Genomic DNA, 26,622 nt, shown 5'->3' on the forward strand with positions numbered 1-26,622 from the left:
TAATTAAGTATGGCATTGTGTGCTTCCACAGACAGTGATGACAGACGATAAATTTGTGTTTACTTTTTTTCTCTTGACGTGAAGTTGGATAAACATATCAACGTCAGATGGAATATAAAGTGAAAAAGGAATCAGTAATCTCTTGTTGTGTTTTCTTGTCTTGTCCTGCCTAATATACATTTCATCCTCTTTCCTAGTTTCAGGTATGTTTTGTGAATAAATATGTCTTATTAAGTGCATTTTAGGGTCACCTCCCTTTTTATTTGTCATAACCATTCAAGCTGGTTGTGACGACTTAGGGGGTTTGTCAAAAAAGTAACTTAAGATTTGTTGAATTTGTTCTGCTTTTTGGCGGTGCATTGAAATACACCTTAGAGTGTAATTTCTCGTAGGGTTTCCTCATGGTAACCGCAAGGGAATTCTCTTTAATTTGACTAACGCACCTGGACCTGATGTGCAGTTTGTTGGTAGACAGCTTTGGTAATATAAAGTGTGCTTTGTTTCCTGGTTCGACTAGTTTTTTTGTTTTTTTGCTGGTAAGAGTCTTCAGTTAAGTTCAGGGAATTAACATGCAAGTTTGTAATGCAGCTTAAGTTTATTGTCCCCTGTGAGGTACAATGCTACTTATTTGAGTTGGACTGAGTTTGCTGTTTTTGTAGTGTGGTGGAGAAAGTTATAAAAGTTGTCTTGAAATCATGCCAATGGTATCTGGAGGATTGCCAACATAGTCTATTGTCTTTCATAGCATAAGTACTCAGCACAATTAACCTAATAAAGAGTAGTGATGAGCTCACTTTAGTATGTTGTTATGTAGTTAGTGGGGAGGGATTTCTGGCATCTGGCATGTTGATACTGTGCTTCCTGTGGTTTGTAGTGAGTAATGTTTTGTAACTCCATCTAAAGATAAAGAGCAGATACTTAAGAAAGTAAATCATAACATAAAGATCTGATTATAAAATTGAGTTTGTATTTCTTGTCAACCTTTTCTCAGTTTATTTTACAAGCAAAGCTGTTTAAATTGCAGATGGCTTTGAATCATTTGGCAAGGAAATATCAACAACAGTTCTGCTGTCCTAAGTATGGTGTTTTTTTTTCTGAAAACACCATTTGATACCTTTGCCTGTGGTCTGATATCTTGCTCTCTTTAGGTCTAACAAGCTGTGGTATCTTAGGACCAATTATAAATGGAATCAACCTTAAAAAGTTCCAGTTCTCATGGGCATTACCTCCCATGGTTCTTCTGCTTGAGAGATTTTGTGGCAATATATGTGGCTTATTTCTTTAATCTATCCACTTATATGAGGAATGTAGAATGGAAATGTTAGTATCTTCCAAGGTGATATACTTCTTTGATATCAGCAAATGTGAGACTAGGAGGAGAGGAGCAGGAGTTTGTCAGTAGAGGTCCCCCAGCAGACTAACCTATAGCAGCAGAACTAAGAGATGGTTCAGAGTCACCTGATGTAAACAAGTAAAACTTTTAACAGACTACAGTGACTGGACAGTTGTTGTGGGAAAAGAAAAAAAAGTGAAAATGTGAAACTTGAAAAAAAAAGGAAAAAGAAGTATGGTTTTGAAGGGAAATTAAAAGTAGTAGAATGTGAAAATTTATTGAGGGACATTGAAAAGAATGTTAGAAAAAGAAGGTCATGAGGAAGTAACAGATTAGTTAAAAGAATCAGGGAGGAGGAAGATTGGGAGAAAAGGGAAAGAGAGACGGTTGTAGTCATAGCAGGACCTGAATCATCCACCCCCTCATCCCAGTGGCAACCTCTATCCTGCTATATCACAGTTGGACCTGGCCGACTCTTTCCATAGTCCTTCAAGTCCTTCACCCTTTGTCCCTGACATAGAGCCTGACCATATCCACAGCAATTGAAATAATAATATTATTTCAATATAATATTTACATACTATACTAGTTTTGTTGACTTGCACAGCTACAATTTTCTTGGTTACTCTGAAGTAACTCTTCAAACTGAGTAGAGCAACCATGGTACTGCAAGACATACTGTAAAATACTGGCTTCTGCTTAGGCCTAGGCTTAGGCTTCTGCTTAAGTATTTTGTCTACCAGCTGCTGCGCTGAGGTATGCATGCTCCTTTGTGCAAGAGAACTACTGCCTTATTAATGTCATCGGTGGTCCTGAGAAGTTTATACAAACTTTAATTGTAGAAACTGTGCTTACATTGTTTATCAAAGACAGCACCGATCAAATCGTTCAGGATATTGTAGTTATTCTTTGTGAAAGTAAAAAGGTTTCTTACAAAGCACATTCGCAAGTTTTTAATGAAATACTAAAAGTTACTCAAATGGCAGCTTAAGAAATACTGATAACTCTTCATTACCCCTAACCCTTTAACTAATAAGCCTACTTTTAAATAACCCCTTATAAGAGATAGAATTTCAGCTATTATCCCCCAGTGATCAGTGATGTTTAAACTTGATCCTAAACTGCAAAGTTGCTACTGTAAAGTCTGTTTAAACATATACCATACCAGGTAAATCATTGATTTTTCGAATTGTAATGATAATTGAAATATCACAGTCATGATAGTTTAGTTAAGATGAATTTGTGTTATAAAAGTTCTAAACATATTTCTTAAGCCTTTGTAAGATTATACTGTTTGTGGACAAGTTTTTACTCAAAGTAACCTGCAATTACTGTACACAGGCAAAACAAGCTACAAACCTTTCAAACGCAATTATCTAACTAAATTATTTCAATTTTCAGCAGTATTCCAGTTAACTATATACTGACTATGACTATAGAGGACTGTCCTTACCCTCGAGATCAAGCCTGAAGCAATTGAGGAGTGTATGTGATAATTTCACCCATGTTACCAGTCAAGAATTATTTTAATGGTCCAATGTTCAATTCAATATAATTTTTCTTATTAAATTTTATTTGTGTAGCACCAAATCACAACAGTTGTCATCTCAAGGCACTTTACAGTGTTTAAGGTTCAAGACCTTTCAAAATATAACTGTATACATAAAGTATCGAAAGCTGCATTAAGATAATGTGCGTGTGCATGTGTGTGAGCTTCATGTGACTTCAAGTTTGTATCTATACCAGCATCTCAGTCCATCTGCCTCTTTCTTTGTGTCACTCTCTCTGTCTTTCTTTGTGTCTTTCTTCTTTGAGCTATCTGCAGTATTTAGATAAAGCCCTCTAGGAAAAGTCATTTTTTTCCCTAAAGGCCATTCCCTGATTCAACATCAAAGATGAAAATCATACAAGGAAATGAGGGCGTAATCAAACCTGAGCCACTCCAAGCATAGTCTGTTCCCCGCTGTATATTTCGGGAAGTTTTCTATCATTCAGAATGTAAATTTGACAGCCTGTACACTTTACACAGCATGTATAATGAAGTGTGGTGCTGTTTATACAGGAAGCAACTAAAGCCAAAAAGAGAGAACATATAAAAAAAAAAGGGTTAGGGTTAAGATTTATATTTTACAGAGAGTTAATGTATGTATTTTTTTGTTGGGATAATCTTTTTCTTTAATTTTTTTGACTCTTTTAAGGGATGTCCTCACAAAAGGAGCTGGATATTACCATTACTTTGACATTTAGTGATTTGGGAGATGCTTTTATCCAAAGTGACTTACAAGTAACCTATTTTCTGATTGTTTGTTTTTTCAACATTGACAGTGTTTAATTCCAAAGTTACCGCATTAGGGTTTATTTTTGTATATAACAATGGAAACACTCACGATAATATGTGATTTCATGGAAATCTTCCTCCAATTCTGAACAGGTCTCACTGCTGATATCTTGTTCATGATAAATCTTTTACTTATGTGCAGCACTGGATCAGTGTGGAACCTGCTCTGTCTAGTGCTCGTAGTGTTACCTGTTAAAGGTGCGTGTGGTAGAACAACATTTATTTGTCTCTAAATAAAACATATATCAAATAAATCATATATATAAAATTATATGGCAGGGTTTACGTGCCATCACAGACTACAAAGCAACACACACACACTTGGCGAGTGTTGATTCCTCCCTGCCTGACGAACTGAATAACTTTTTCCCACGCTTTGTGTTTGGAGACCGACCACATGCTGTGTTTCCAACTGGAAGCGAGGAGGAACTCACTGTGACGGAGCGCGATGTGAGGAGGGTGTTTAAATGCGTAAACACCAGGAAAGCACCTGAGCCAGACGGCATTAGTGGATGGGTCCTTAAAACCTGTACTGATCAGCTGGCGCCTCTGTTCACAGAGATATTCAACCTCTCTTTAAAACAGTGTGTGATACTAAGTTGTTTCAGGAAGTCCATTATTATCCCTACCCCGAAAATACCACACCCCACCAGTCCCCACGACATCAGGCCCATAGCCCTCACATCCGTAGTGATGAAATTTGAGAAGCTTATCAAAACATTCATTACCACCTCCTTGCATTACAATTTGCATGCAGGCCAGGGAGATCCACAGAAGATGTTGTTGCCCTACTTCTCCATAAGACCCTTTCCCATGTAGATACTGGCAAGGGGAACTACGTGAGACTGCTGTTTGTTGACTATAGCTCAGCATTTAATACCATAGTTCCCTCTAGACTGGTCTCCAAACTGTGTAACCTGGGTCTGAATCCATCCCTGTGCAGGTGGGTCTATAGTTTCCTGGCCAACAGATCACAAATTGTTCGGTTGGGCAGCCAACCTCATCCCCTCTTATCCTCAACACTGGATCCCCTCAGGGCTGTGTACTCAGCCCTCTGCTGTACTCACTGTACAACTATGACTGCAAAGCCACCTCAGACTCCAATATGATCATAAAGTTTGCTGATGACACCGTGGTAGTGGGGCTAATCTCCCACAACAATGAGGCAGCCTATAGGAGGGAAGTCTCCTACCTGGAAGAGGTAGCCGAGAGAATCACCTCCTGCTGAACATCAGCAAAACTAAGGAACTAATTGTGGACTTCAGCAGGAAACAGCAAAGGGTCTTCCACCCAATACTCATAAATGGCTCTGAAGTGGAGAGAGTAGACTCTTTCAAATACCTTGGAGTGTCTATTTCTCAAGACCTGTCCTGGACACATCACATAAACACCATGGTGAAAAGGGCCAGACAGGGTTTGTACCTCCTCAGAAGATTAAGAGACTTTAGACTCAAGGTGCTCAAAAACCTTTACACTTGCACCATCGAGAGCATCTTGTGTGGAAGTTTAATCACTTGGATGGGAAACTGTACAAAGCAGCACCTCTTAGTCCTCAACAGGGTGGTCCGCTCAGCTGAACGGACCATCAGAACCACCCTCCCTAATCTGCAGGACATCTATATGAAACGCTGCAGGTCAAAGGCTAAGAAGATTCTTAACCAACGCTCAACCCCTGGTCACTCTCTTTTCTCACTTCTCCCATCAATTCTTGTGAGATTATCAATAGACAAATGAATAGAATCCATGAGAGGGTGCATGATGTGCCTGTCGAGTGCCTTTACCTGCATCAGTGCGCCTTGGAGGAATAGTTAAGGGTGCGGCACAGCACCCTTAACTATTCCTCCCTTGTCTGCTGCCGAGCCGTGGCTTTTACTAAACATGATGCAACGGGATGTGATGAACCCCCATAGTAAAGATACACATTGTTCTGGATGCTCTGGATCCTTTGTCTTTCTTCTGTGCTAAGTCGGGTTAGTCCAATCTGCATCGGTTCAGGAGTGGTGACCTCAGATTGCTGAGCCAGGGGAAAATGAGCTCAACTGCAGGAAACAGATCTGTAAGAAGGCGGACTGCGAGAAGATGGGTGTGTCCGGAGGTGCTCCCTGGCTTGCTCTCTGATCCTATGGTCAATGTGAATAGCCCCATTAATTAACCCATCAAATTTTTCAGGGAGCCCCTGAGCCACCAACTCTTCCTTGACTTTTTCACGCCCCTTGCAGAAAATGGTAAACAGGGCTTTTCCCAGTTTTCAGGATTACCATTATAGGGTGGGGGTTTACTTAACAATAGTTTGCGAAAGGGAGGAGGAGAAAACACAGTTGTCTCCTAGGCCCTGAATGGCTGTGAACAAGGTCTCCACGTGGGTTCTGATGTCTGAAAGTAAACCTGACCCCTACAAGCTTTTGGAAACAGGAAACAGACCAAGTAAGGGCAGGAAGAACAGTCAGGCCGGAAGAGCTGGGACAGTGACAGTCAGAACTTCTGGTTTACAATCTATTAACGATGAGAACTATAGTAGTCTCGTGTTCTGCTCTTTTGGGATCCATAGATATTAGTTTGAAAGCTGCAATCTAAAAACATGCATGTTACATCCTAATTATTCTTCAGGTGTGTACTAACGTATATCATATCTTACAACAAAACATACACAAAAACCAGAGCACACAGAGTGCTGACACCATGGCAGGCAGACTGTGAGTTTGCTTGTCAATCTGCAGAAACTACAAACACCGGAAACAATATTCTACAATGGACAATTGCATTCTTGTAAACACAAGATGTTTATTTTAGCAGACCAACATAAAAATGACATGACTGGCTTACAGTCTTGGTCAAACACTTTAAAGCAGCTATGAGTTGCCCAAGTACGTGTGCCTGCGCACACACACCCACACTGCATTATCAATGTATGTTGAGACACTGAGTGACAGTATTTGAAATAAGATGCATAACATTACTTACCAGAAAACCTGGGCCACAGCTGAGGCACTGCAGGTGTCTGACGGTATTCTGCTGCAGCAATAGGAGCAACAACAATACAAACAAAAAACTGCTACAATCTGAAAGTGACTCACAAAAACAAAAGGGAGTGGACACTTTCTGACGTTCACCAAAAACAGTGAGCGGCTGACGAATGACCTCAGCAATGCACTGGTATGCCTCGCTGTCAAAACTAATCCAAAATGTAAAAATTAGCAGATGACCTTGCTGCAGATGCACATAGGCCAACTGTATCAATGCAAGCGATGCAATCACAACACCAGCTACATATCTGTGTAAATGAAAATAAAGCAACTCTATATTCTTTCACTATGACTCTATGCTTACCACACTAAATAACTTAATAAGCACAGAAATGATCAGCTCAGTGGTGTGGCACTTTGATTGAAAATTGATGCAGATCTTAAAAATGTGCAAGCAAATAGTTTCACTGGTGAACTCCCAGTTCCCTAACTTATGCTAGAGACTTGCAAGACAGTATTCAACATATGATTATGTATTCGTCAATATTTAAATGACTCCAGTACATATATGATTTAAATTATACACAATACAACATTACTTAATACAATAGTTCTTCAGAACACAAAACATTTGTGTAAAGTCCACACAAATGGCATTTATTTCACTGTAGCTTATTTGAACGTGCTACTTAAATATTAACATTGCATGTTCTTCTAGTCTACATCACAAATTCTTAGTGTACAGAGAAAAAGTACTAACATCTTTACCTTAATGTGGAATTATTTGGATTTAATGGATGTATGGCTATGTAAGGTACAGGAAATGCAGATGAAACTGAGGGAGGAAACAAGTTAAATTGCAGTCCCACAGTAGTCACTTAATATGTTTCATGAAACTTCCTTTAACTAACCATTCAGGCTTAACAGCCTCTCCACTGCAGACTGATTACAGCTCAAGAGAGGAACAGAGAACTACAGTAAGATATTTGCCTTAGCTTTTATTGTACTGTAATATACTTTTTATTTAGTTTTGTTTTGTTCACATTTGGAGCTGGTTGTTTAGATTGTGGGATATTTTCTGTTCATGTAGAAATCTATTTGGGTGTCACTGACTATGGAATTACAATGCAATGAACTAGTGTGATTAGGCCTTTATATGTTGACAATGAGTCTTTCACTACACGTGTTGGACATTGTGCTCTCATTGAGGGCAGCCCTTTTTGCTTCAGTACTCTCAATAGTTGTTTGTCTCCACAAAAAGCAGACTTTAATGTGTGTTGTGGGCAACTGTGGGTGACAGCATTTACACGGCATGTAGCATCTGTTTCTGTGGAGTTGAGCTGAATACATGAAAATACATTGGCAATGACCAGTATCCTTCATGCAGCATACTAAGCTTTGACATTCAGCTGCATCAGAAGCATCAGAAATCTTTGTTACCTCACTGGTACCATGTCCAGTATCTTGAAATTAATCAATAGCACAATAGTTTTATAATCTGTGGTAAGTTTTTAAATCTATTATCTGTTAATGTCAATCAAGTATGTTGTGAACATTTTAACATTAGTGCTAAACAATCCTTTCTGCTTGACTTACAATAAGCAACTGAATTCTAGCTTTCCCTAAGCATCAGTGTAAGGAAACCCCAAAATCTGACATTTGCTGCAATAGCCCTTTGCCAATGTGCAAATTCACAGTGCTGTTCCCAGTCATTAAATATTTGTGAGTTCCTGAAACTAATTGATATCGTTCACTTTCACAAGGTTGGCCCAGGCTCTGTTGACACACACTGTGTGCTCAAAGATACACAGCTTAGGCTGCACAAACAGACTTTTCTTGCTAAGTTTGAGGCTAGCATTTTCTCTTATCCAAGTGTGTTCTGCTGGCGTATTCCATGTGTTGCCATGTCCTTTCCATTAAAAAGTTCTCGCGAGCAATGATTATCCCATATTGCAAGCATTTGAAACAATATCTCTTAAAGGGTGTGAGACTACTAGCTGCATCCAGGGATGTGGGACTGTGGAGCCAGACAACTAGGCTAGTGTTTAATCTGTAGTTGGAAGTTGATATCTTTCTCTTGTTGTTGAGGCATAAGGCCTAAAGTACAAATCCTTATGGCACTTGTTTGCATCATGACTGGCACAATAGGTCTGCAAGTGGGACAGTGTATGTATTTTTTCAGTATTTTAGTCAAGTAACACGTGAAAATAGAAGTAAGTAGCAGAAGTAGAATACAGCTGTTATTGCAACTACACAGTGTAACTGTGTAACACCTTTCAAACATCTATCATTAAGCCTTTAGAAAGTTAACATCTGCAATCGATAAATTAATATATATTTTCTGACTTTTTCTCTCTAGGCAAGATGGCATTATCTAAGAAAATGGGATACGCAATTGTTCTTCTGGCTTTGGTCTTCGTTGTAAAAAAGGAATATAACTCATCTGTGAAAGTATTCTTTGAGGTAAGAGAGATAATTAACGAGGAAAGAGGAAACAAGTAATAGATTATATTACATAAGCTACTGTAGCAAGTGTGATTTGGCTACATGATTAAATATTAAATGCAGAACATTATTGTTGACTGACCAGGGTTAAAATCAGGCAGGCAGTGAAAATCATGCAATAAAGGTCCTAATTGCAGCAAGAAAGGGTAACATCTGTAACTAGGGCTAGGCAATATGGAAAGAAATCCTATCACAAGAATCATTATTAATATTAATATTAAGTCAATATCAAAATATGATATTTCAAATGTATATGTAAGTAGATAACATTTTAAAAACATGGAACTGACAGAGACTTAAACAAACAAACCTGGCAAACTAAACATACACACAGTACGTGAGGATGCTTTCTACAGAGCAGCGATAGAATGCTACTAGCAGCATCTCAGAGAGATGTTGTTTCTCGAGGAGTATGAGGAAGCATAGTCTCTGCTGGGCCTTTTTAACCAACATAGTGGTGTTAGAGCTTCAGGTGAGGTCCTCCTCAATGATTACGCCCAGGAACTTGAAGTCAGCCACCCTCTCCACACAGTCCCTGCTAATGAACAGGGGCTGAATGTCTGTTTTGCTTCTGTAGTTCACTACGACCTCTTTGGTCTTGAGTTGTTATCCATGAACCACCTAGCCTCTCCACCTCGTTCCGGTAGGTGTTTATCTAATGGTGTTTATCTAATGTTTGGAAGGCAGGAAATAATGTGACTACGGACCAACTTCTCAAGGCACTTCATAATGATTAGTGTTAGTGCCACTGGTCTGTGGGACTGCAGATGTTTAGCTTTTTAGGCAGAGGAACTATGATGGAGGACTTCAGGCATCGAGTAATAATGAACTGGAGTAAGGAGCAGTTGAATATGTTTGTAAAGACAGCAAACTAGTCTGAGCATTCCTTCAGCACACATCTTGCAACACCCTCGGGTCCAGTAGCCTTTTTGGGTTCCTGGTACTGGTTAGGCTCAATGCTTTTGTCTACAGTGACAGCGTCTGTGCAGTATTTGATTTGATTTTCCAGATCTGTGTTGTCAAAAATATCCCAGTTGATTCTTTCAAGGCAGTACTGCAGCTGCCGATAAGCACCTTCAGGCTAGTAATCAGAGCCTGTTTTCTGAGGGGGTGTATGCTGGTGCAGAGACATGTGGTCTGACTTGCCCTGATGTGGTAGCTGGATAGCCAGGTCGCCCTTTTTGATGTTGGAGTATTCCTTGTCCAATGTATTCACTCACCTAGTAGCACATTTCACATGCAACATGTCATTTAGGAAGGACGTTTTTTCGTCAGTATGGTTCAAGTCTCCAACAATAGCATGCACAGCAATGGGATGCCTGTCTGGCTTGCAAAAGTCCCAGGGCTTTCACACCTATAGGCTTTAGTTTGATTAAAGTGAACTCAAGTTCATTTTCGCACTCGAGTGTGCACCAAAACAACTGTGGTCTCGATCCACATCATCTAGCGAATTCTGGTGCGGCCCTCCTGGTGAGAAAGTGTACTGAATCTGAATCGCATTATTTGTTAGCACATACCTCACTTAATAACATATGACCTTCAAGAAATGTTGGAGACATTGTATCATTATTTAATCAGATAATAATTGTTTTTCCAGGAATTGTTGGGTATAAAACAATCACACATTCATGATAGAGAAAAAAGAGCAGGTAAGTCACATTTTGATAGTACTGACACAATGCATCAACTGTAACTCACTATTTAATGTAGCTGAAGCCTCTTTCAGTATTTGAGTCTATCCGTTTCATGTTCTCCCATTTGCCTTGAATTCCTCTTTACATACCACTGATTATGAACTCTAGTAGTTTATGTCTGCAGCCTCCATTTTCTGTTTGTAGCTGTTTAATGTATAAAAATTTACCTGATGTTTTCTTTACTGTCATTAAGATGATTCCAGTTCAAGAGCCTCAAGTTTTTACCCTTCCTTGATCATGATACTTCCTCAAGTTTTTACATATATAAACTTCATTAGATAACTTGTTTTGTTAGATACCTATAAAAAGGAATCTGTCACATGGAAAGAACCTTAAACAGACTTCCTAAAAATAGATTACAACTGTTCTGCTTCATATCCTAAAAGTACCTCCTGGTTTGAGGGAAAATGTTGTTTTGATTTTGTTGCAGTGTAGTCTTTGATCAATTGCATAAGTATATAAATGTATAGAGACACAAAACAATGCATAAGAGGGAGTTGCATGTGCAATGCTTTGATTAACTGATTCAGGTTCTGATGACTGTACGCAGGGCAGAGTCTTGTCAATCTGGATCTTTTTGATAGGGATACTTCTGTCATGCATTTTCTCTTGTTCTCATCCATAGTGGCAGTAGACATTGATTTAGTAATTGATTTAATTTTCACAAATAACAATATAAAGTCAACAAAAATCCTTTTGTCGTAGTACAAATTTTTTTTAATATTTAAGAGATATAAAAATATTAAAAAGCAATTAATCAAACCTAAGTCTGGATTAATCTTCTTTTCTTTTACAACAACAGCACTGTCAAATACCACAACTACGGACAACTCAACTACTGCCACAACTGCAAATACCATCCCAACAAGTATTACTACGACAACCTCGCCAACAACTGCTACCACTACTACAACTACTACTATCGCACCACTTACCGTCATGCCCATCCCAACAACAAGTATTACTACCACAACTTCGCCCACAACTGCTACCACTACTACAACTACTACTATCGCACCACTTACCGTCATGCCCATCCCAACAACAAGTATTACTACCACAACTTCGCCAACAACTGCTACCACTACTACAACTACTACAACTACTACTATCGCACCACTTACCGTCATGCCCATCCCAACAACAAGTATTACTACCACAACTTCGCCAACAACTGCTACCACTACTACAACTACTACAACTACTACTATCGCACCACTTACCGTCATGCCCATCCCAACAACAAGTATTACTACCACAACTTCGCCAACAACTGCTACCCCTCCTACAACTACAATTGCACCACTTACCTCAACAACTACTACTACCACCTCTGGTAGGTATGCCTTTACAGTTTATCTAAAAACAGGTCCACTTGGTCAGTCAACAAAGCCATTGGGCCTCATTTATGGTTCCTTGGTGCTTTGAATTCTTTCATATATTATGGAGTTCCTGGTTTTATTTTACATATCTGGCTAGTCAGAGACCCAGAGTTTGAGGTGAACCTGTTTTTGTATACTAGCTGATACTATTTTCTCCTTCCAAAAATCTCTAGTAGTTTTTACCCTTCCTTGATCATGACACTTCCTCATGTTTTAACATATCTAAACTACATTAGATAACTTGTTTTGTTAGATACCTATAAAAAGGAATCTGTCACATGGAAAGAACCTTAAACAGACTTCCTTGATAAAAATAGATTACAACTGTTCTGCTTCATATCCTAAAAGCACCTCCTGGTATGAGCAAAAATGTTGTTTGGATTTTGTTGCAGTGCAATCTTTGATCAATTGCAGAAATATATGAATGTATAGAGACAAAACAATGCATAAGAGGAAGTTGCATGTGCAATGCTTTGATTAACTGATTCATGTTCTGATGACTGTACGCAGGGCAGAGTCTTGTCAATCTGGATCTTTTTGATAGGGATACTTCTGTCATGCATTTTCTCTTGTTCTCTTCCATAGTGGCAGTAGAAATTGATTTAGTAATTGATTTAATTTTCACAAATAACAACAAAACGTCAACAAAAATCCTTTTGTTGTAGTACCAAATATTTGGAATATTTAAGAGACATTAAAATATTAAAAAGCAATTAATCATACTTAAGTCCGGATTAACTTCTTTTCTTTTACAACAACAGCACTGTCAAATGCCACAACTACGACAACTACTATAGCCAACACAACTACTGCTGCCACTGCCACAACTAGTACAACAATTATGACTACCACAATCTCAACAACTACTACTACCACCTCTGGTAGGTATGCCTTTACAGTTTATCTAAAAACCGGTCCACTTGGTCAGTCAACAAAGCTATGCGCCTCATTTATGTCTCCTTGGTGCTTTGAATTCTTTCATATATTATGCAGTTTATGGTTTTATTTTACATATCTGGCTAGTCAGAGACCCAGAGTTTGAGGTGAACCTATTTTTGCATACAAGCTGATACTATTTGCTCCTTCCAAAAATCTCTACCAGTATATACAGGTGCTTTGCCATTCTGCCAGACTTTACAGAGTTGTTCAGTGTTTATTTATAATGAGCAAATACAATCACAAAATCAACTGAAGCAAAGACACAGCTACAGTTATAATTGAGAGAACAATCCCAGTCATAATCCCAGATACTGCTAGTCAGTATCACAGTCTAATAACACAGTGTGAAGAGCTGGCTGGCTCTGATAATTATGTCGCTGTATCTATTTCACAAAGTTGTAGTCCTACTTGCTGCTCAGCAGCCACAGCTGAGGTTAAATCCATTGATATTGGTAAGTTAGCCTAATAAGTTATAAGATATCAAGACATCACTTTGCTACTGGAATAACATATGATTTCATTAAACTAACATTTTGTAAACTAATTAAATTGGGTTGAATTTGTTCATCATTGTATCTGTATAATCAATATACTTATTTCATCTTTCATCAAATGTCAGATGCAGTTAGGATGTAATTAATATAAAAATGTATTCCTACCTAGGGGTGAGTAATCTGGCTTAAAGGACATATCACAATCATTTTAACAAGAATCATGATCCTAAAGTTAGACTAGGAAAAATCAGTGCAGCAGGTAATTTGTCTAATGACCATAGGCATGTAATAGGCTACAGTTAACCATAACCATAACCACCAAAGCTGAATACATTTGCATTCAAACATTAGCAATGTATGGACATAACTTCAAAAAGCTACTTGTTTTTAAATACTGAAAAGATTTCAGCTATGAAGCTGTGAAGCTATGAATAAAATGTATTCATTCAATTCGCCCAGCATGAATATTCAGCTCTGTTAAAGAGTGATGCCAGTGTTGTGTCGAGGAAGCAGAAAACATGTATATTTTGTCAACAAGCCCTCCAACCTTAACATCACAACCATCTGATACGAACCATATACATGTAAGCATGCTTACAGCATGCCTCCATATACTGAGATAAAATTGGCAAAATTGCAGTTTTTGTAAGACTTTTCACCCTAAATTGTTCATTAAAAGGAATATCGTTAAAATTACGATATTTTAAATATGTTTAGGCGCTAAAAAATGTTGTTAGTTTTGTTAAAAATTAATGTTTGTCTTAATAATTATTACTTCCTTAACGTCATGAGGTTTGATCATCATATAACTACTTGGAATACCAGCAAGATGTGAACCCGAACTCCAGCCTCCTGTCTGTTTTTTGTTGTGACAGGATGACAGTAATTTTTTTCAATCACATATAACCTCCAGCTACAAAGTTGCAGTGGACCATAGCAAAACAGTTTTATCTGTAAGGTAGATAACCCACAAGGTTATGCAAGGACAACAATAGTAAATATTTCCACTGGCAGTAAGAAGAGTATTTGAAATTAAACTATAATAATAATGCCTTGGTGTTTTTAATGTTTAATATGTTTTTACTTACTGTTTTTTGACTCTTAAGCTGCCACATGCAATGATGCTCAGTATGGGACTGGACAACCAGGTAATATGTCAACCATAAAGTGTAATCCAGGTCAAGAGGGCAATAAGACTGCAGTCTGTCAGTCATCAGGACAATGGAAGATTACTGTCGACACATGCATCTTAACAATAATCAAGGATTTATTCAGTCAATCACAGGTAGGTGATCAACAAATCTACCAAACGTCCTGTATGATAATAAATGCTGAGAAATATCCTATAAGGGCTTTGGGTCTCGCCTGATTCTTTCACGTATCAGAGAGTACATCCAATGCGTCAGTGCCTGTGGATCCCAACTGATACTCACTATCTAACCATAGCTAGATATTGTTATGTAATTCACATTTTTCAGTCGATATTGCTTAAGAATTCCATTCAGTGAATTGTACTGTCTGATTCTGGGAGGCATCTAGATTATGAAAAGCACATCTTTAGATGTAGATTTTATAATCTACATGTGTATTTTTTATTAAATGTTCTGAAAGTGCAATGGGGCATATGGTACTTGGCATATAGTATGGTTGTTACTTCACATCAAAAGCATGTATTTTTAATCGTTTAACCTGCAACTTGCTCTTCACTTGTGTGGCCTGTAAGATGCAGAGTGGATGATTACAGCAGTAAGAGTGTAATAGAGGTTATCACAGACTCTTCTGAGGCATATTTCAGAGTTTACTGTTTTCTATGTTTCATTCTTTCAGAGTTTGAATGGGTCACAAGTGGGACAATTTTTGGGTAATCTAAATCAAGCTGTCCAGCAAAACCAAGGAGACATTGCTACTTCACCTGCAACTATATCAGCTATTGCTGACATCCTAAACACTGTTGCAAATGTTTCCACTCATTTGAATGAAACTCTCATGCAGGTAAGGTAAACCTGCCACTGAAAAACGTATGTGTGTGTTATGGTAACAGATATTTTCCTTTCTGACCTTTTGACGAGATGTGTACACTCACACTGGAATGTTTCTTTATCTGCAGAATGTGCTAAACATAACTGATGTCATCATTGGTGATAATTCAAGCCAGTCCTGGGCATTTCTGAATGCAAATGTTAGCAACAATGCCAGCTCAACATTCCTGGGTTCAATGGAGACGTTCTCTACTAAGCTGGTTGGGGAGTTTGTCATCAATAATACAAAACAGATCCTGCTCAACACAACCACAATGAACAACTCCTTCATGGCAAACCTGAACTCCAGTGTCATGATAGACATTCCAAATAGTAAGGTTACCAACACTTCAATCACCATCATCACCTTCTCCAGCCTTAATAATGTCATGCCAGCACGGAACTCCACCAACGTCTTCAATGCCACCAGCAATGGAACTGTCACTGACAGTGTCATCAATGCTGATGTGGTGCTTGTCAAAATAAATGCAACCATTCACAATGTCACTCTGAGCTACGTCAAGTTAAACAACTCTATGACAATGAACTCTCATTGTGTCTTCTGGAACTTCTCAGCTTTTAATAATCGTGGTGCTTGGGATTTTGAAGGCTGCAAATTAGTCTCTGACAAAAACAACACAGTAACCTGCAACTGTAACCACCTCACATCATTTTCCATTCTGATGTCAACTGACATCCCTTCATCAATCCCTTCATCAATGAGAGAAGCCCTGGATATAATCACTTATGTTGGAGTTGGGATATCTCTGCTAAGCTTAGTCATATGTCTCATTATTGAAGGCTGTGTTTGGAAAGCTATTACCACAAATATCACTGCCTTCATGCATCATGTTTCCATTGTTAACACTGCCCTGTCTCTGTTGATCGCTGACATCTGTTTCATCATTGGAGCTTTTATTGCAAAAGCAGCTGAAAGTGTCCCAGTTGTACCATGTACCACAGCAACATTTTTTATGCACTTTTTCTACCTGGCTCTGTTCTTTTGGATGCTTGTGTCAGGCCTTCAGCTGTTTTATGCAACCGTGGTGGTCTTCTCCACTATGGCCAAATCAACCATGTTGGCTATCAGCTTCAGTCTGGGCTATGGCTGCCCTCTGATTATAGCAGCCATTACTGTTGCTGTCACAGCACCAGGGCATGGATACATCAAGAGTGACTATGCTTGCTGGCTCAACTGGAATGAGACAAAGGCCCTGCTGGCCTTGGTAATACCTGCCTTAACCATAGTTTTAATAAATATTTTAATAGTAATCGTAGTCCTGTTCAAAATGTTAAGAAGAGGAGTTGGAGACACTGCCCAAAGAAATGAAAGACATATGCTCATGGTCATTGCAAGATGTGTGGCTGTTTTGACTCCTTTATTTGGACTGACCTGGTCTTTAGGAGTGGGGACCATGATAGCACCAACAAACAGAGGAATCCATATTGCCTTTGCATTCTTCAATTCACTACAGGTATTTGCAGCCACTGAAGTACAAGGCTTCATTTTGGCATGATAAAGCATTTTGTTATTCTTTCTGATTGCTAAGCAATGCACGTCTCATTCTCCACAGGGTTTCTTCATTTTAGTGTTTGGGACCTTAATCAATTCAAAGGTATGCTGATTTTAGTTAGAGTATTTAATTCATTTCAATTTTATTTATACATTTACAGAGTATAAATGTATAAAAAATTATAGAACAAACCCATTAGAGCAAGCCCAAGCAACAGTGGAGAGGAAAAACACCCTTCAGAGGAACCAAGGTTCAGCAGAACCAAGTTTATGGAAAGAGGAGATATAGGAGGAGAAATAAACAAAGATAAATTGGAGATTAGACATTTACTATGGGCAAAATATATATTTATAATTACAATACAGTACAACAGAACAATTTTGTCAAAAGTATTATGATTAAAATGTAGTTAAAATCCACCTAGCATCTACACTTAGCATGAAGACTTGAAGCAGGGGGGATGCAGGGATAAGGTACATTTTTTACTTAGATAGGGGATACCCTTCAATTACTATGTACTGTATATGAAATGTACACTTGAAAATACTAGTCATATCCTTACTGTATCTTAAAATCTAGTGTACAGACAAGGTAGTAGTCTTCTGAAAACCTGTATTCAAGTGTTCTTTTAAATTGCAAATTTTGCTGAAAACATTACACACTAGTTGAACACAATTGACTGTGACAATGACCTGAGTTTGATTTTGCCTTTAGATCTGGTCTATCCTTTCAAGGAGATCATCCACAACAAACACTGGCTCAAATCCAACAAGTGTAGGTATTTTTTTACCAGACATGGAAAAATGTAGGTACACTTCCTTCAAAGAAAGAAAAAACCTGGTATGGTCACTGAAATTTAATAATCATCAATAACAAATTACTAATAAGGGCTGCCTATTTAAAGGGTGAAACATAGTCACTTTGGTATCATAGGTGTCTGAATTTATGTATGTGTATGTGTTTATATCACTTAATTTTACTACTTTATTAATAACCTATTTGTTTTTCATGTAGAATACAAGCGGCAGAAGAAGAGGTAAGTTGATTTACATTAAGCAGCTTTTCTCCTTACTTAAATCAACTGTCTTTTAACAATTCCCTTTTTGTCTTTAAGCTATCTACCATGTTTCAGAACCTGCAACCAACTCCTAAGATCACCCAAATTGTATTTAGGAACAAGGTTTGTATGATAACTTATACTGGGATAACAACGAAAACAATGGTATAACAATCATGTTCTGGTTTAAAATGAAGAAACATAAAAGATAAAAGAAAACATTAATAAAAGATTGATTTGAACAAAGGAGCATGTTGTGACAATAAATTAAACTATGTTTTTAAAGTGGCCAAAATCATGTATATATATATATGTATAAATATATATATATGTACATTATATAAAATGTAGGGTATGCTTTTTATTCTATGGCTGCATTGAAACAAGGTTACAGGCATAGTTGTTAAAAAGTGCAAAAACATGCCTCTTTATGCAACAGCATTGAGATTTACAATCTTGCTAAAGTTTTTGGGTCTTCCCCATAGGTGAAACTTTTATATATTGCTTGCTATTGCCCTTAGGTAGCAACCTAGCCAAAAACCCTGCTGCATACTGCATGTGTTTCGTATGCAATTAATCCTTGCTATGTAACATACATAATAACAATAAGGCAAAAATTTTGACTTCTCAGTCTCTACAACTCAAGTGACCAGGTTAACTGCAGACTGATCTGCCAGATTTGTTAGCTAAAATGTATGTGTCCATTCAATGCCATTGATGCCTCTAATGAACTCAAAAACCTTTAAGATATCTCAACTTCCTAATTGTACATCTTTATTATCACTATTATGCTACTATATACTATTGATCTATTCAGTGTTTTTGTACCATATTGTATATTCATTCTGTTCAAAATGTTTTAACTTTTGATGTAACTTTTATTTTCTTGGTGTCACATGTGAATCTCCTATTTGGGAGATGAATACAGAGTTATCTAATCTAATCTAATATAATCTGCAACATAAGTGCTAATGTAACAAGTAGTAATCAAGTGTGTTTGCAATCAAACTGAGTTGTATTACATTGTGTTGTTTTTAAAGGTGAAAAGAACTAGAGAACCAGTAGCATCACCTGGTTTTATGAAGGAACTTTGCAATTGTATTGCTGGTATTAGTGTGTATTTACTATGAACTAATTCAGTGTATTTTGTGAATGTGTACAAAATAGGTATGAATGTGAAACCCTTCTAATTTTACACTGAATTGTTGCAGAAATGTTTTCTCTCCTAAATATCAATAATTATATCCTAATAAATATATTCATAAGACAAGGAGTAGTCATAATCTTGTTTGTCTCATGTTTGAAAAAAACCTGTGGTGGATAGTTGCACAGTGAAAAGGCAGGCTCATCAATTTTTGGACAGTGACACAGTTTTCCTTATTTTGGCTCACCAAAACTCTCAAAATGAGAAATTGTAACTTTGGAGGAGGTTGGCAACAGTGGAATGGGTTCAGGAGAGTAGTGACAGTACACAGAAATGCAATGAGAGACTGTCCAAAACCTAACAAACATTATAATGATGCTGGTGAAATCCAAAGTACAATAACCAGTGTAATAATACAGTCCAGGGAGATGTACAGAGGCAGTTCAAAACAATAGGTCCAATATGGTACTATCCACAATGGAAACAACAGTGCAGGTCAAACACTAGGAGGTCCACACCGAGTCAGAGCAGGGAAGGAACAACGGGGGAGAGAAGAGGTCAGAGGAAACACTCATGGTACAGAGGGCATAGGCAGGAAGGAGGTTCAGGTCAGCCAGGTCTGGTGAGGGAAATCGTGCAGAGACAGTGTCAAAGGGGTGCAGGTCCAGGAAGAGGAATCAGGGAGACATAGGTTCAGGTCCGGTACTGTGATCAGGGGAATGATGGGGAGTAAGCAGATCAGGAGAGATTAACTCACAGTACCAGAGGACCAGGCAAAAGGCAGGGTCCAGGGCAGGGACAGTCCACAAAATCAATTTGGCAAACCTAGTGAAACGCTGGATAGACTATCTGGCAGCGGGGGAAAGCAAACAGATCTGAAAAACCAGGTGCAGTCAATAAGTCAGTGAGAGTAATTATACCGAGAGGTGGAATCAGGAAGCTGACCAAACAAGGAAGTGAGGCACGAGGAGCTGGAATCGTGTCAGTGATTGACAGTGACATAGCCTCTAAACTCAAAACTTCCATTAGACTAGAACACTGCCCTAAAAAGTCCTGATCTTCTAGATTTGCTGTGTTTACTCTAACTGCATGATTCTCTAAATATTAGGTCTTTCCCGATTCATTTCACATGTGCAGCATATTTTGAATTGAACACAGTCAATCACTGCTGTACATTCCCTTTTCCATCTGTAGACAGAGCCTTCATGGGGATGCTTAAGCTTAGATTTAGTTTAGTCTGTTAGACCAAAACATTTCTAACTTGGGTTTTGGTCAGAAAAGCTCCGGAATCAATGATTTCTGTCTTGCCTTTAATTAACTGAAGAAGATTTAAGTCTGTGCGGCTGGTTAGTGTATCGGTAACATTGCCACCCTCCTTGTTACCTACCTCTAGTAGGGGTCTTTAGGCAAGACCTCCTTAAGCTTACCCTGCCTATCCTTATAAGTTGCTTTGGAGCATCTGCCCAATGACTAAATGTTAATGTAAGTCTAATAAAACATTGTGCTCTAAAACGGATTCTCTTGAGTTAGAAATGGTGACAAAACAGTGAGAAAGTTATGTAATACATGAGAGACACACAAACTTTTGTCCTTTAGGTAAGTTCAATAGGATAGATGATGATGATATATATATATATATATATATATATATATTTTTTTTTTCTTATAAAGTTTATTTGTATAGTACCACATCACAGCAGATGCCATCTCAAGGCACTTTACAGTGTTTGAGGTTTAAAACCTTCCAGAATATAACTGTATACATAATGCATCAAAAGCTGCATCAAGATAATGTGCAGCATGAACAGAGTCATATGAAGCTTGGACGAGACTCAAGTTTGTATCTATACCAGCATCTCAGTCCATCTACCTCTTTCTTTGTGTCACTCTCTCTGTCTTTCTTTGTGTCTTTCTACTTTGAGCTATCTGCACTATTTAGATAAAGGCCCTCTAGGAAAAATCCTTTTCCCCAAGGGCCATTACCCCACCCACGCTGATTCAACATTTCCCCGGTGTTTTCCGTTATCATGTTACTTTTGAACGTTTTTCTTAAGCTGCTGCTTCATTATATTTTACTTTATAAGAACTTTCTCCTTTACTCCTATTTCTCCTAGTGAGGAAATAATTTAATTTTTCTTTGTTCATTCATCAATCAGTTTTTCTGCTTAAGAAATTATTGTCTTTGATTCAAGATTCATACAGGTACAAAGACAAAGATGAAATCAAACATAGAAAATGAGGGTGTAATCTTCAGCCACTCAGGGCCACTCCCAGCACAGTGTGTGCCCCTTACTATATTTCAGGAAGTTTTCCATAGTTCAGAATGTGAATTTGACAGCGTCTACACTCTGCAAGCAGCTGTAATGAAGTGTGGTGCATTTTATACAGGGAGCAACTAAGGCCAAATAGAGGATGTATTAAAAAAAAGTAAGAAGTTTGGCAGATTTATATTTTACAGAGAGTTTATTTAAGCATTTTATGTGAACAAGCTTTTTTTGGGGGATTTTTTATAGACTTGGTGTTTTCACTGAAGGAGCTGGATATTTACAGTATGACCTATTTTCTGATCGTTTGTCTTTTCAACATTTATAGTGTTTAATTCCAAAGTTATCTCACTATGGGTTATTTGTGTGTGTGACAATGGAAACAGACATGCTTATATGTTATTTCATTACATTTTAACTCCAATTCTGAACAGGTCTAATTGCTGATGTCTTGCTCATAATAAATTGTCTACTTACTGTATCTGCAGCACTGCATCGGTGTGGAACCTGCTCTGTCTAGTGCACTTAGTGTTACCTGTTTAAGGTGCGTATATTAGAACAACATTTATTTGTCTCTAAATCAAAAATATATCTACTAAAAATACATCTAACTTGTCCCTTTACTTTTTCTGACAGGAATGGCAGTATCTAAGTATGGCTTAATCCTGCTTCTGACCCTTTCTATTTTGAAAATAGGCAATGTTACAAAATTTTCATTACAGGTACGTCTCCTGTCTTTACAATGCTCAACATCAATACGGAATCAAAGCTTTGTGCTTACATATTTCTTCTTTCTCAGGAACATGATGAAGAAGAACATGTTCCACCTCATACAAGACAGAGAAGACATGGTTTGTTTGATTAATTCATATTATATTATATCAGAATCAATTTTTTTTAAATAGTATTTTGGGAAATGGGAAGTGATCTTTGGAGATGCTAGTATGTGGATATTGCTATTTGGGAAGAGCTAAGTGAAATGTTTTGTCCTTTTCACCGTCTTTTACTAAAGCATGATTGTCTCTTAGATGTAGCTTCAAAGTTATCATACGTTTGCTACTTCATTAGCTAGACCTCTAGAATTGAATGCAATCCAATGTAGCAGTTCTGCTTAAATTCTGCTTTTACAAGGTTATACTTTCTCAGTTTTTAAGTTACAACTGTCAAATTTTATTTTATTGTTGATTTTATTAAGATGTGTTTTTAATGTTTTAGCATCATGCAATTTAGAAATCACAATTTTTAATGTTATGCAGTCCAGTACAACTCCACTGCAATTAATCATGTTGCATCTGTGCAGCGGTGCTTGCTCAGGTTGACTATGAGGTTGATGTGGAGTTGAATGCGACAGATGTCGAGACAGTGGACTATCTTAGGATGTTACTGAGAAGTAGCAGCTTTACCCTGGCATTTAATCCCAATTTAAATGTCACACACATTGATATCACCACAGGTAAGAGTTTCTGCTGGTCTGAACATAATGGATGCAAATTTTGCAAGCAAGGTGCTAGGTGTATTTATAGTAAGTGTATCAGTACTTTAAATGTTCCTAATGATTACCCATGTATATATTCATGTGTGATATTTGCTATTTTCGTTATTGAAAACATTTCAACATTATGTTATAGCTTTATTTTGCCCCATTGCATCAATGTATCATTGCGTTTATGATTATACATGGAGTCATTGACCCCCACAATTCTACAGGGAAAACAGTAAAAAACCCTTCACCAGCTCTTTAGTTTTTAATTTTTTCCATACTTTATACTGAATACATTATGGTTAAACTGAGACTTTCTTAATTTCTTACTAATGTGCCACAGTTTCACTTGCAGTCACAAGACAAAGTGTGTGAACCTTTTGGAATTTTATTGTCTTCTACATTAATTTGTCATAAAATGTGATCTGATTTTCATCTAAGTCAAGACTAACTGCACCAGCGTAGGATCTGACAATGGGTCCAAGGATTTCAATCTCATACCTATTGTCACTCAGGGTGCCATTGTCTAGCCTGTAGAGGTCTCCATTGATTTGCCTCCTCAGATACGAAGTTATAGGTAGCATAATGTTCTCCAGAGCTTCTCCAGACCCTTTCACATCTGTCACATGTGGTCAGAGGCAACCTGCTCACATCTATGAAAAGCACAGGGTGCCAGCGGAGCACCTGTCAATTCTGGTGTTCTATGCAAACAGCAATTGAGCTTCAGAGTGCAGGGCAGTGAGCATGGGGCCCACTAGAGGATGCTGGGCCCTCAGACCACTCTAATGAAGTCTGTGTGAGAGTAGCTGTCACTCTCCTAGAATCTCCTCCATGCTATTTGGATTGTATTGGGAAACACAGCAACCTTTTTTGCAATGGCACATATTGATGAGTAAATGAATATACGTTATTGTCCAAAGAGCTAAGCTCTAAATGACATAGCAGGGAAGGAGCTTCATGGGCTGAACAAAAAAGGCATGTTCAAGTGCGTAATGTAAAAGCAGCTATGAAAATGTTGGAATGTTGATTTTCTTCACTATTATTTTTCAAATGACTTTTTCTATTTCTAACTTTGTCTTTTTTTTAGCATGTTACCTAAATGACTCCATCTACCAATGCAGATGTGAGGATGAGTATTTTTGGTCATCTGAAAACTGTTCTACATATGGAGCTTGTGGTGAGATCATTGATGACACGTGCAGCTGCATCAACAGTGCTCCATCTGATGGGCTGTTCTGCCAGCCAAAAACAGGTGACAGAAAATGTAAAGACTCACTTAACACTTAATTAGGCTTGTTAAGTGACTTTTACTTGTCAACAGCAACTTGATGTCCTAACATTGCATCTTTAAAAGTGTAATAACAATAATATATAATAATAATAATAATAATAATAATAATAACTGTTAATTTTTATTCTATATGAATCAGAAAAGTCAAATTACTAGAGATTCTCTATGCTGCTATGGAAAAAATCATGAATGACTTGAATGAGTAAAACTAGAATAATAAAAAGAATAATTGACAGGAAATGTAATTTCAAGTTGAACGACATGAACATGCTAACAGATTTAGCACATTCTTACACACACACACATTATACATATACAGTACACGTATATACATATACACGTATATACATACACACATACATGTACATATACACGTACACATACATGTACATGTACACATACACGTACATGTACACGTACATATACACATACATATGCATATAGTCCATTAAATATAGATATAAGTATATAGATATAGGGCTATCTCTGCCATGGATTGTTCTAATCTAGTGAATGACACATTATTTTAACCTTTACAGGCAACAGAATGAAGCAATCATCACCAAAATTAGATTACCAGCCGTGTTAGCCAATGAGAATAAGTTAAATACAGGCGCATCAGGTCCTTTAATTGTACCCTGTTTTAAAACAGTGCCTCCAACTCATGAATATCAACTGTTTATTGAGGTGAGTACTCCAGATCCAGAGCAACTGAGAAACATTCTGAAAAACATCACATTTCCTGCCCAAATCAACAAGCATATTAAAATATCAGCTGCTGATATGACTACAGGTAAGAACAAAAATTTTTGTATTCAAACGGTGGAATGTGTTGTGTGAAATGTATTTTTAACAGTTGACTGTTTACAAGGGAAAATGTGGTGGTTCTTAGTTTGCAGCAAAAATAGCGCTGGTTTCCAGTGCCACTGTGAGGATCACTACCTCTGGCCCTGTGACAAGTGTGACACCTATGGGAAGTGTGATGGTGATACAAACAGCACATGCAGGTGCATCAAGGCAATTCCCATAGAAGAACAATACTGTCAGTCAATGCATGAAAGTAAGTTCTGTTGTCACGCACTACTCTCAGTTTTTACACTAATTGTGCTTGATACATGCTAATTTTGTAACTTTAACTGACTGTTAATGTTGGTAAGTTATTTTACTTAATGTAAAGGATAGTTATTTTGATAGTACGGCAAATCTTTGACTTGTTTTTTTTACAGATTTTGCAACCTGTTCTATTCCAACAACCTCAACATCAACAGGTAAAGCTGAGTAGAAATTGCTGAATTAAATCAAACAAAAAAGTACATAAACAGGAATCATTGTTATTCATGATCTATTTAATGTGTTTTTTCTTCTTTCCTTTTTTTCCTCAACACGATTAAACCAATTCAAGATTTCCAGTTGTTTTCTGCTCCTACAGCTCCTGCAGCTCTTTATGAATACTTAATTTTCATTGAGTTGAACGTCTCAGATGTTGCAGTAATAAATCAGCTAAGGACCATCCTGAGTAACATCAGTTATCCCATCATCATCAGCAACCAAATACAAATTTCTAACATCAGCGTTTCTACAGGTAAGAATTGTCAGTAACAGCCAATGTAAACTAATTTTGTCAAAAAATTTGACCTTGACAAAATAGCTCAAGTCAAAGGAACCTCTTGCAAATTTTATCTCTTTATTGTTATCATCAGCTCACATAAACTAGATGGTATTGCAAACTGAGGAAATGATAGTCCCACTTTAGTTTAAACAGACTTAATATTTAACAACACCAAACACCCTGACAGTGGTACCATCAACAACTGTAATACGCAATGTATACAAATTTTACAGTAAGTGTTCATACTGAAAATGCATAACCATTGCATAGAAGCAATACAGCTGCTCTTTTCTGCTGCTATTTACAAGGAAGGTACAAAGCAAGCAAAATATCTAAGCCAAAGAAAAAAAACTATAAAGTAAAGTGCTCTAGAAAGAGCAGTTTCAGTTCAGAGAAAGATTTAGAAGAGTTTCAGTTTTCAAGTTTTAAGTTTTTTTAAATTAAGAGTGAGGCAGCAGTGGGAGAGTGAGTAGGTAATTTCACCATCGTGGAACCGCTGACCTGAAAAATTTAGCGCAGGATCTTTTGAGGTAAGGTAAGATGATGTTCGCTAGCAGAGCGCAGTGGGCAGGTGGGTTTGTAGACCTGGATGAAGGA

At 37.6% G+C, this 26,622-nt stretch overlaps 2 protein-coding genes across 2 annotated transcripts; both read left to right on the forward strand.

Moving 5' to 3' along the window:
- Nucleotides 1-11,662: 11,662 nt before the first annotated feature.
- Nucleotides 11,663-15,765, forward strand: LOC113149577 (cell wall protein DAN4-like). Its single transcript, XM_026341783.1, has 5 exons — nucleotides 11,663-12,169; nucleotides 12,977-13,096; nucleotides 14,755-14,933; nucleotides 15,476-15,645; nucleotides 15,756-15,765. The coding sequence occupies exons 1-5, from the start codon at nucleotides 11,773-11,775 to the stop codon at nucleotides 15,763-15,765; spliced, it is 876 nt and encodes a 291-aa protein (XP_026197568.1). The 5' UTR covers nucleotides 11,663-11,772.
- Nucleotide 15,766: 1 nt separating this feature from the next.
- On the forward strand, nucleotides 15,767-18,451 carry LOC113149313 (adhesion G protein-coupled receptor F5-like). The gene is made up of 5 exons (XM_026341360.1): nucleotides 15,767-17,141; nucleotides 17,241-17,282; nucleotides 17,895-17,954; nucleotides 18,195-18,216; nucleotides 18,295-18,451. Exons 1-5 carry the CDS (start codon nucleotides 15,864-15,866, stop codon nucleotides 18,330-18,332), a joined length of 1,440 nt encoding a protein of 479 aa, XP_026197145.1. The 5' UTR covers nucleotides 15,767-15,863; the 3' UTR covers nucleotides 18,333-18,451.
- The last annotated feature ends 8,171 nt before the right edge of the window (nucleotides 18,452-26,622 follow it).

Source organism: Anabas testudineus, chromosome 24 (genome assembly GCF_900324465.2).
Source record: "Anabas testudineus chromosome 24, fAnaTes1.2, whole genome shotgun sequence".
In the NCBI taxonomy this organism is placed as follows: Eukaryota; Metazoa; Chordata; class Actinopteri; order Anabantiformes; family Anabantidae; genus Anabas; species Anabas testudineus.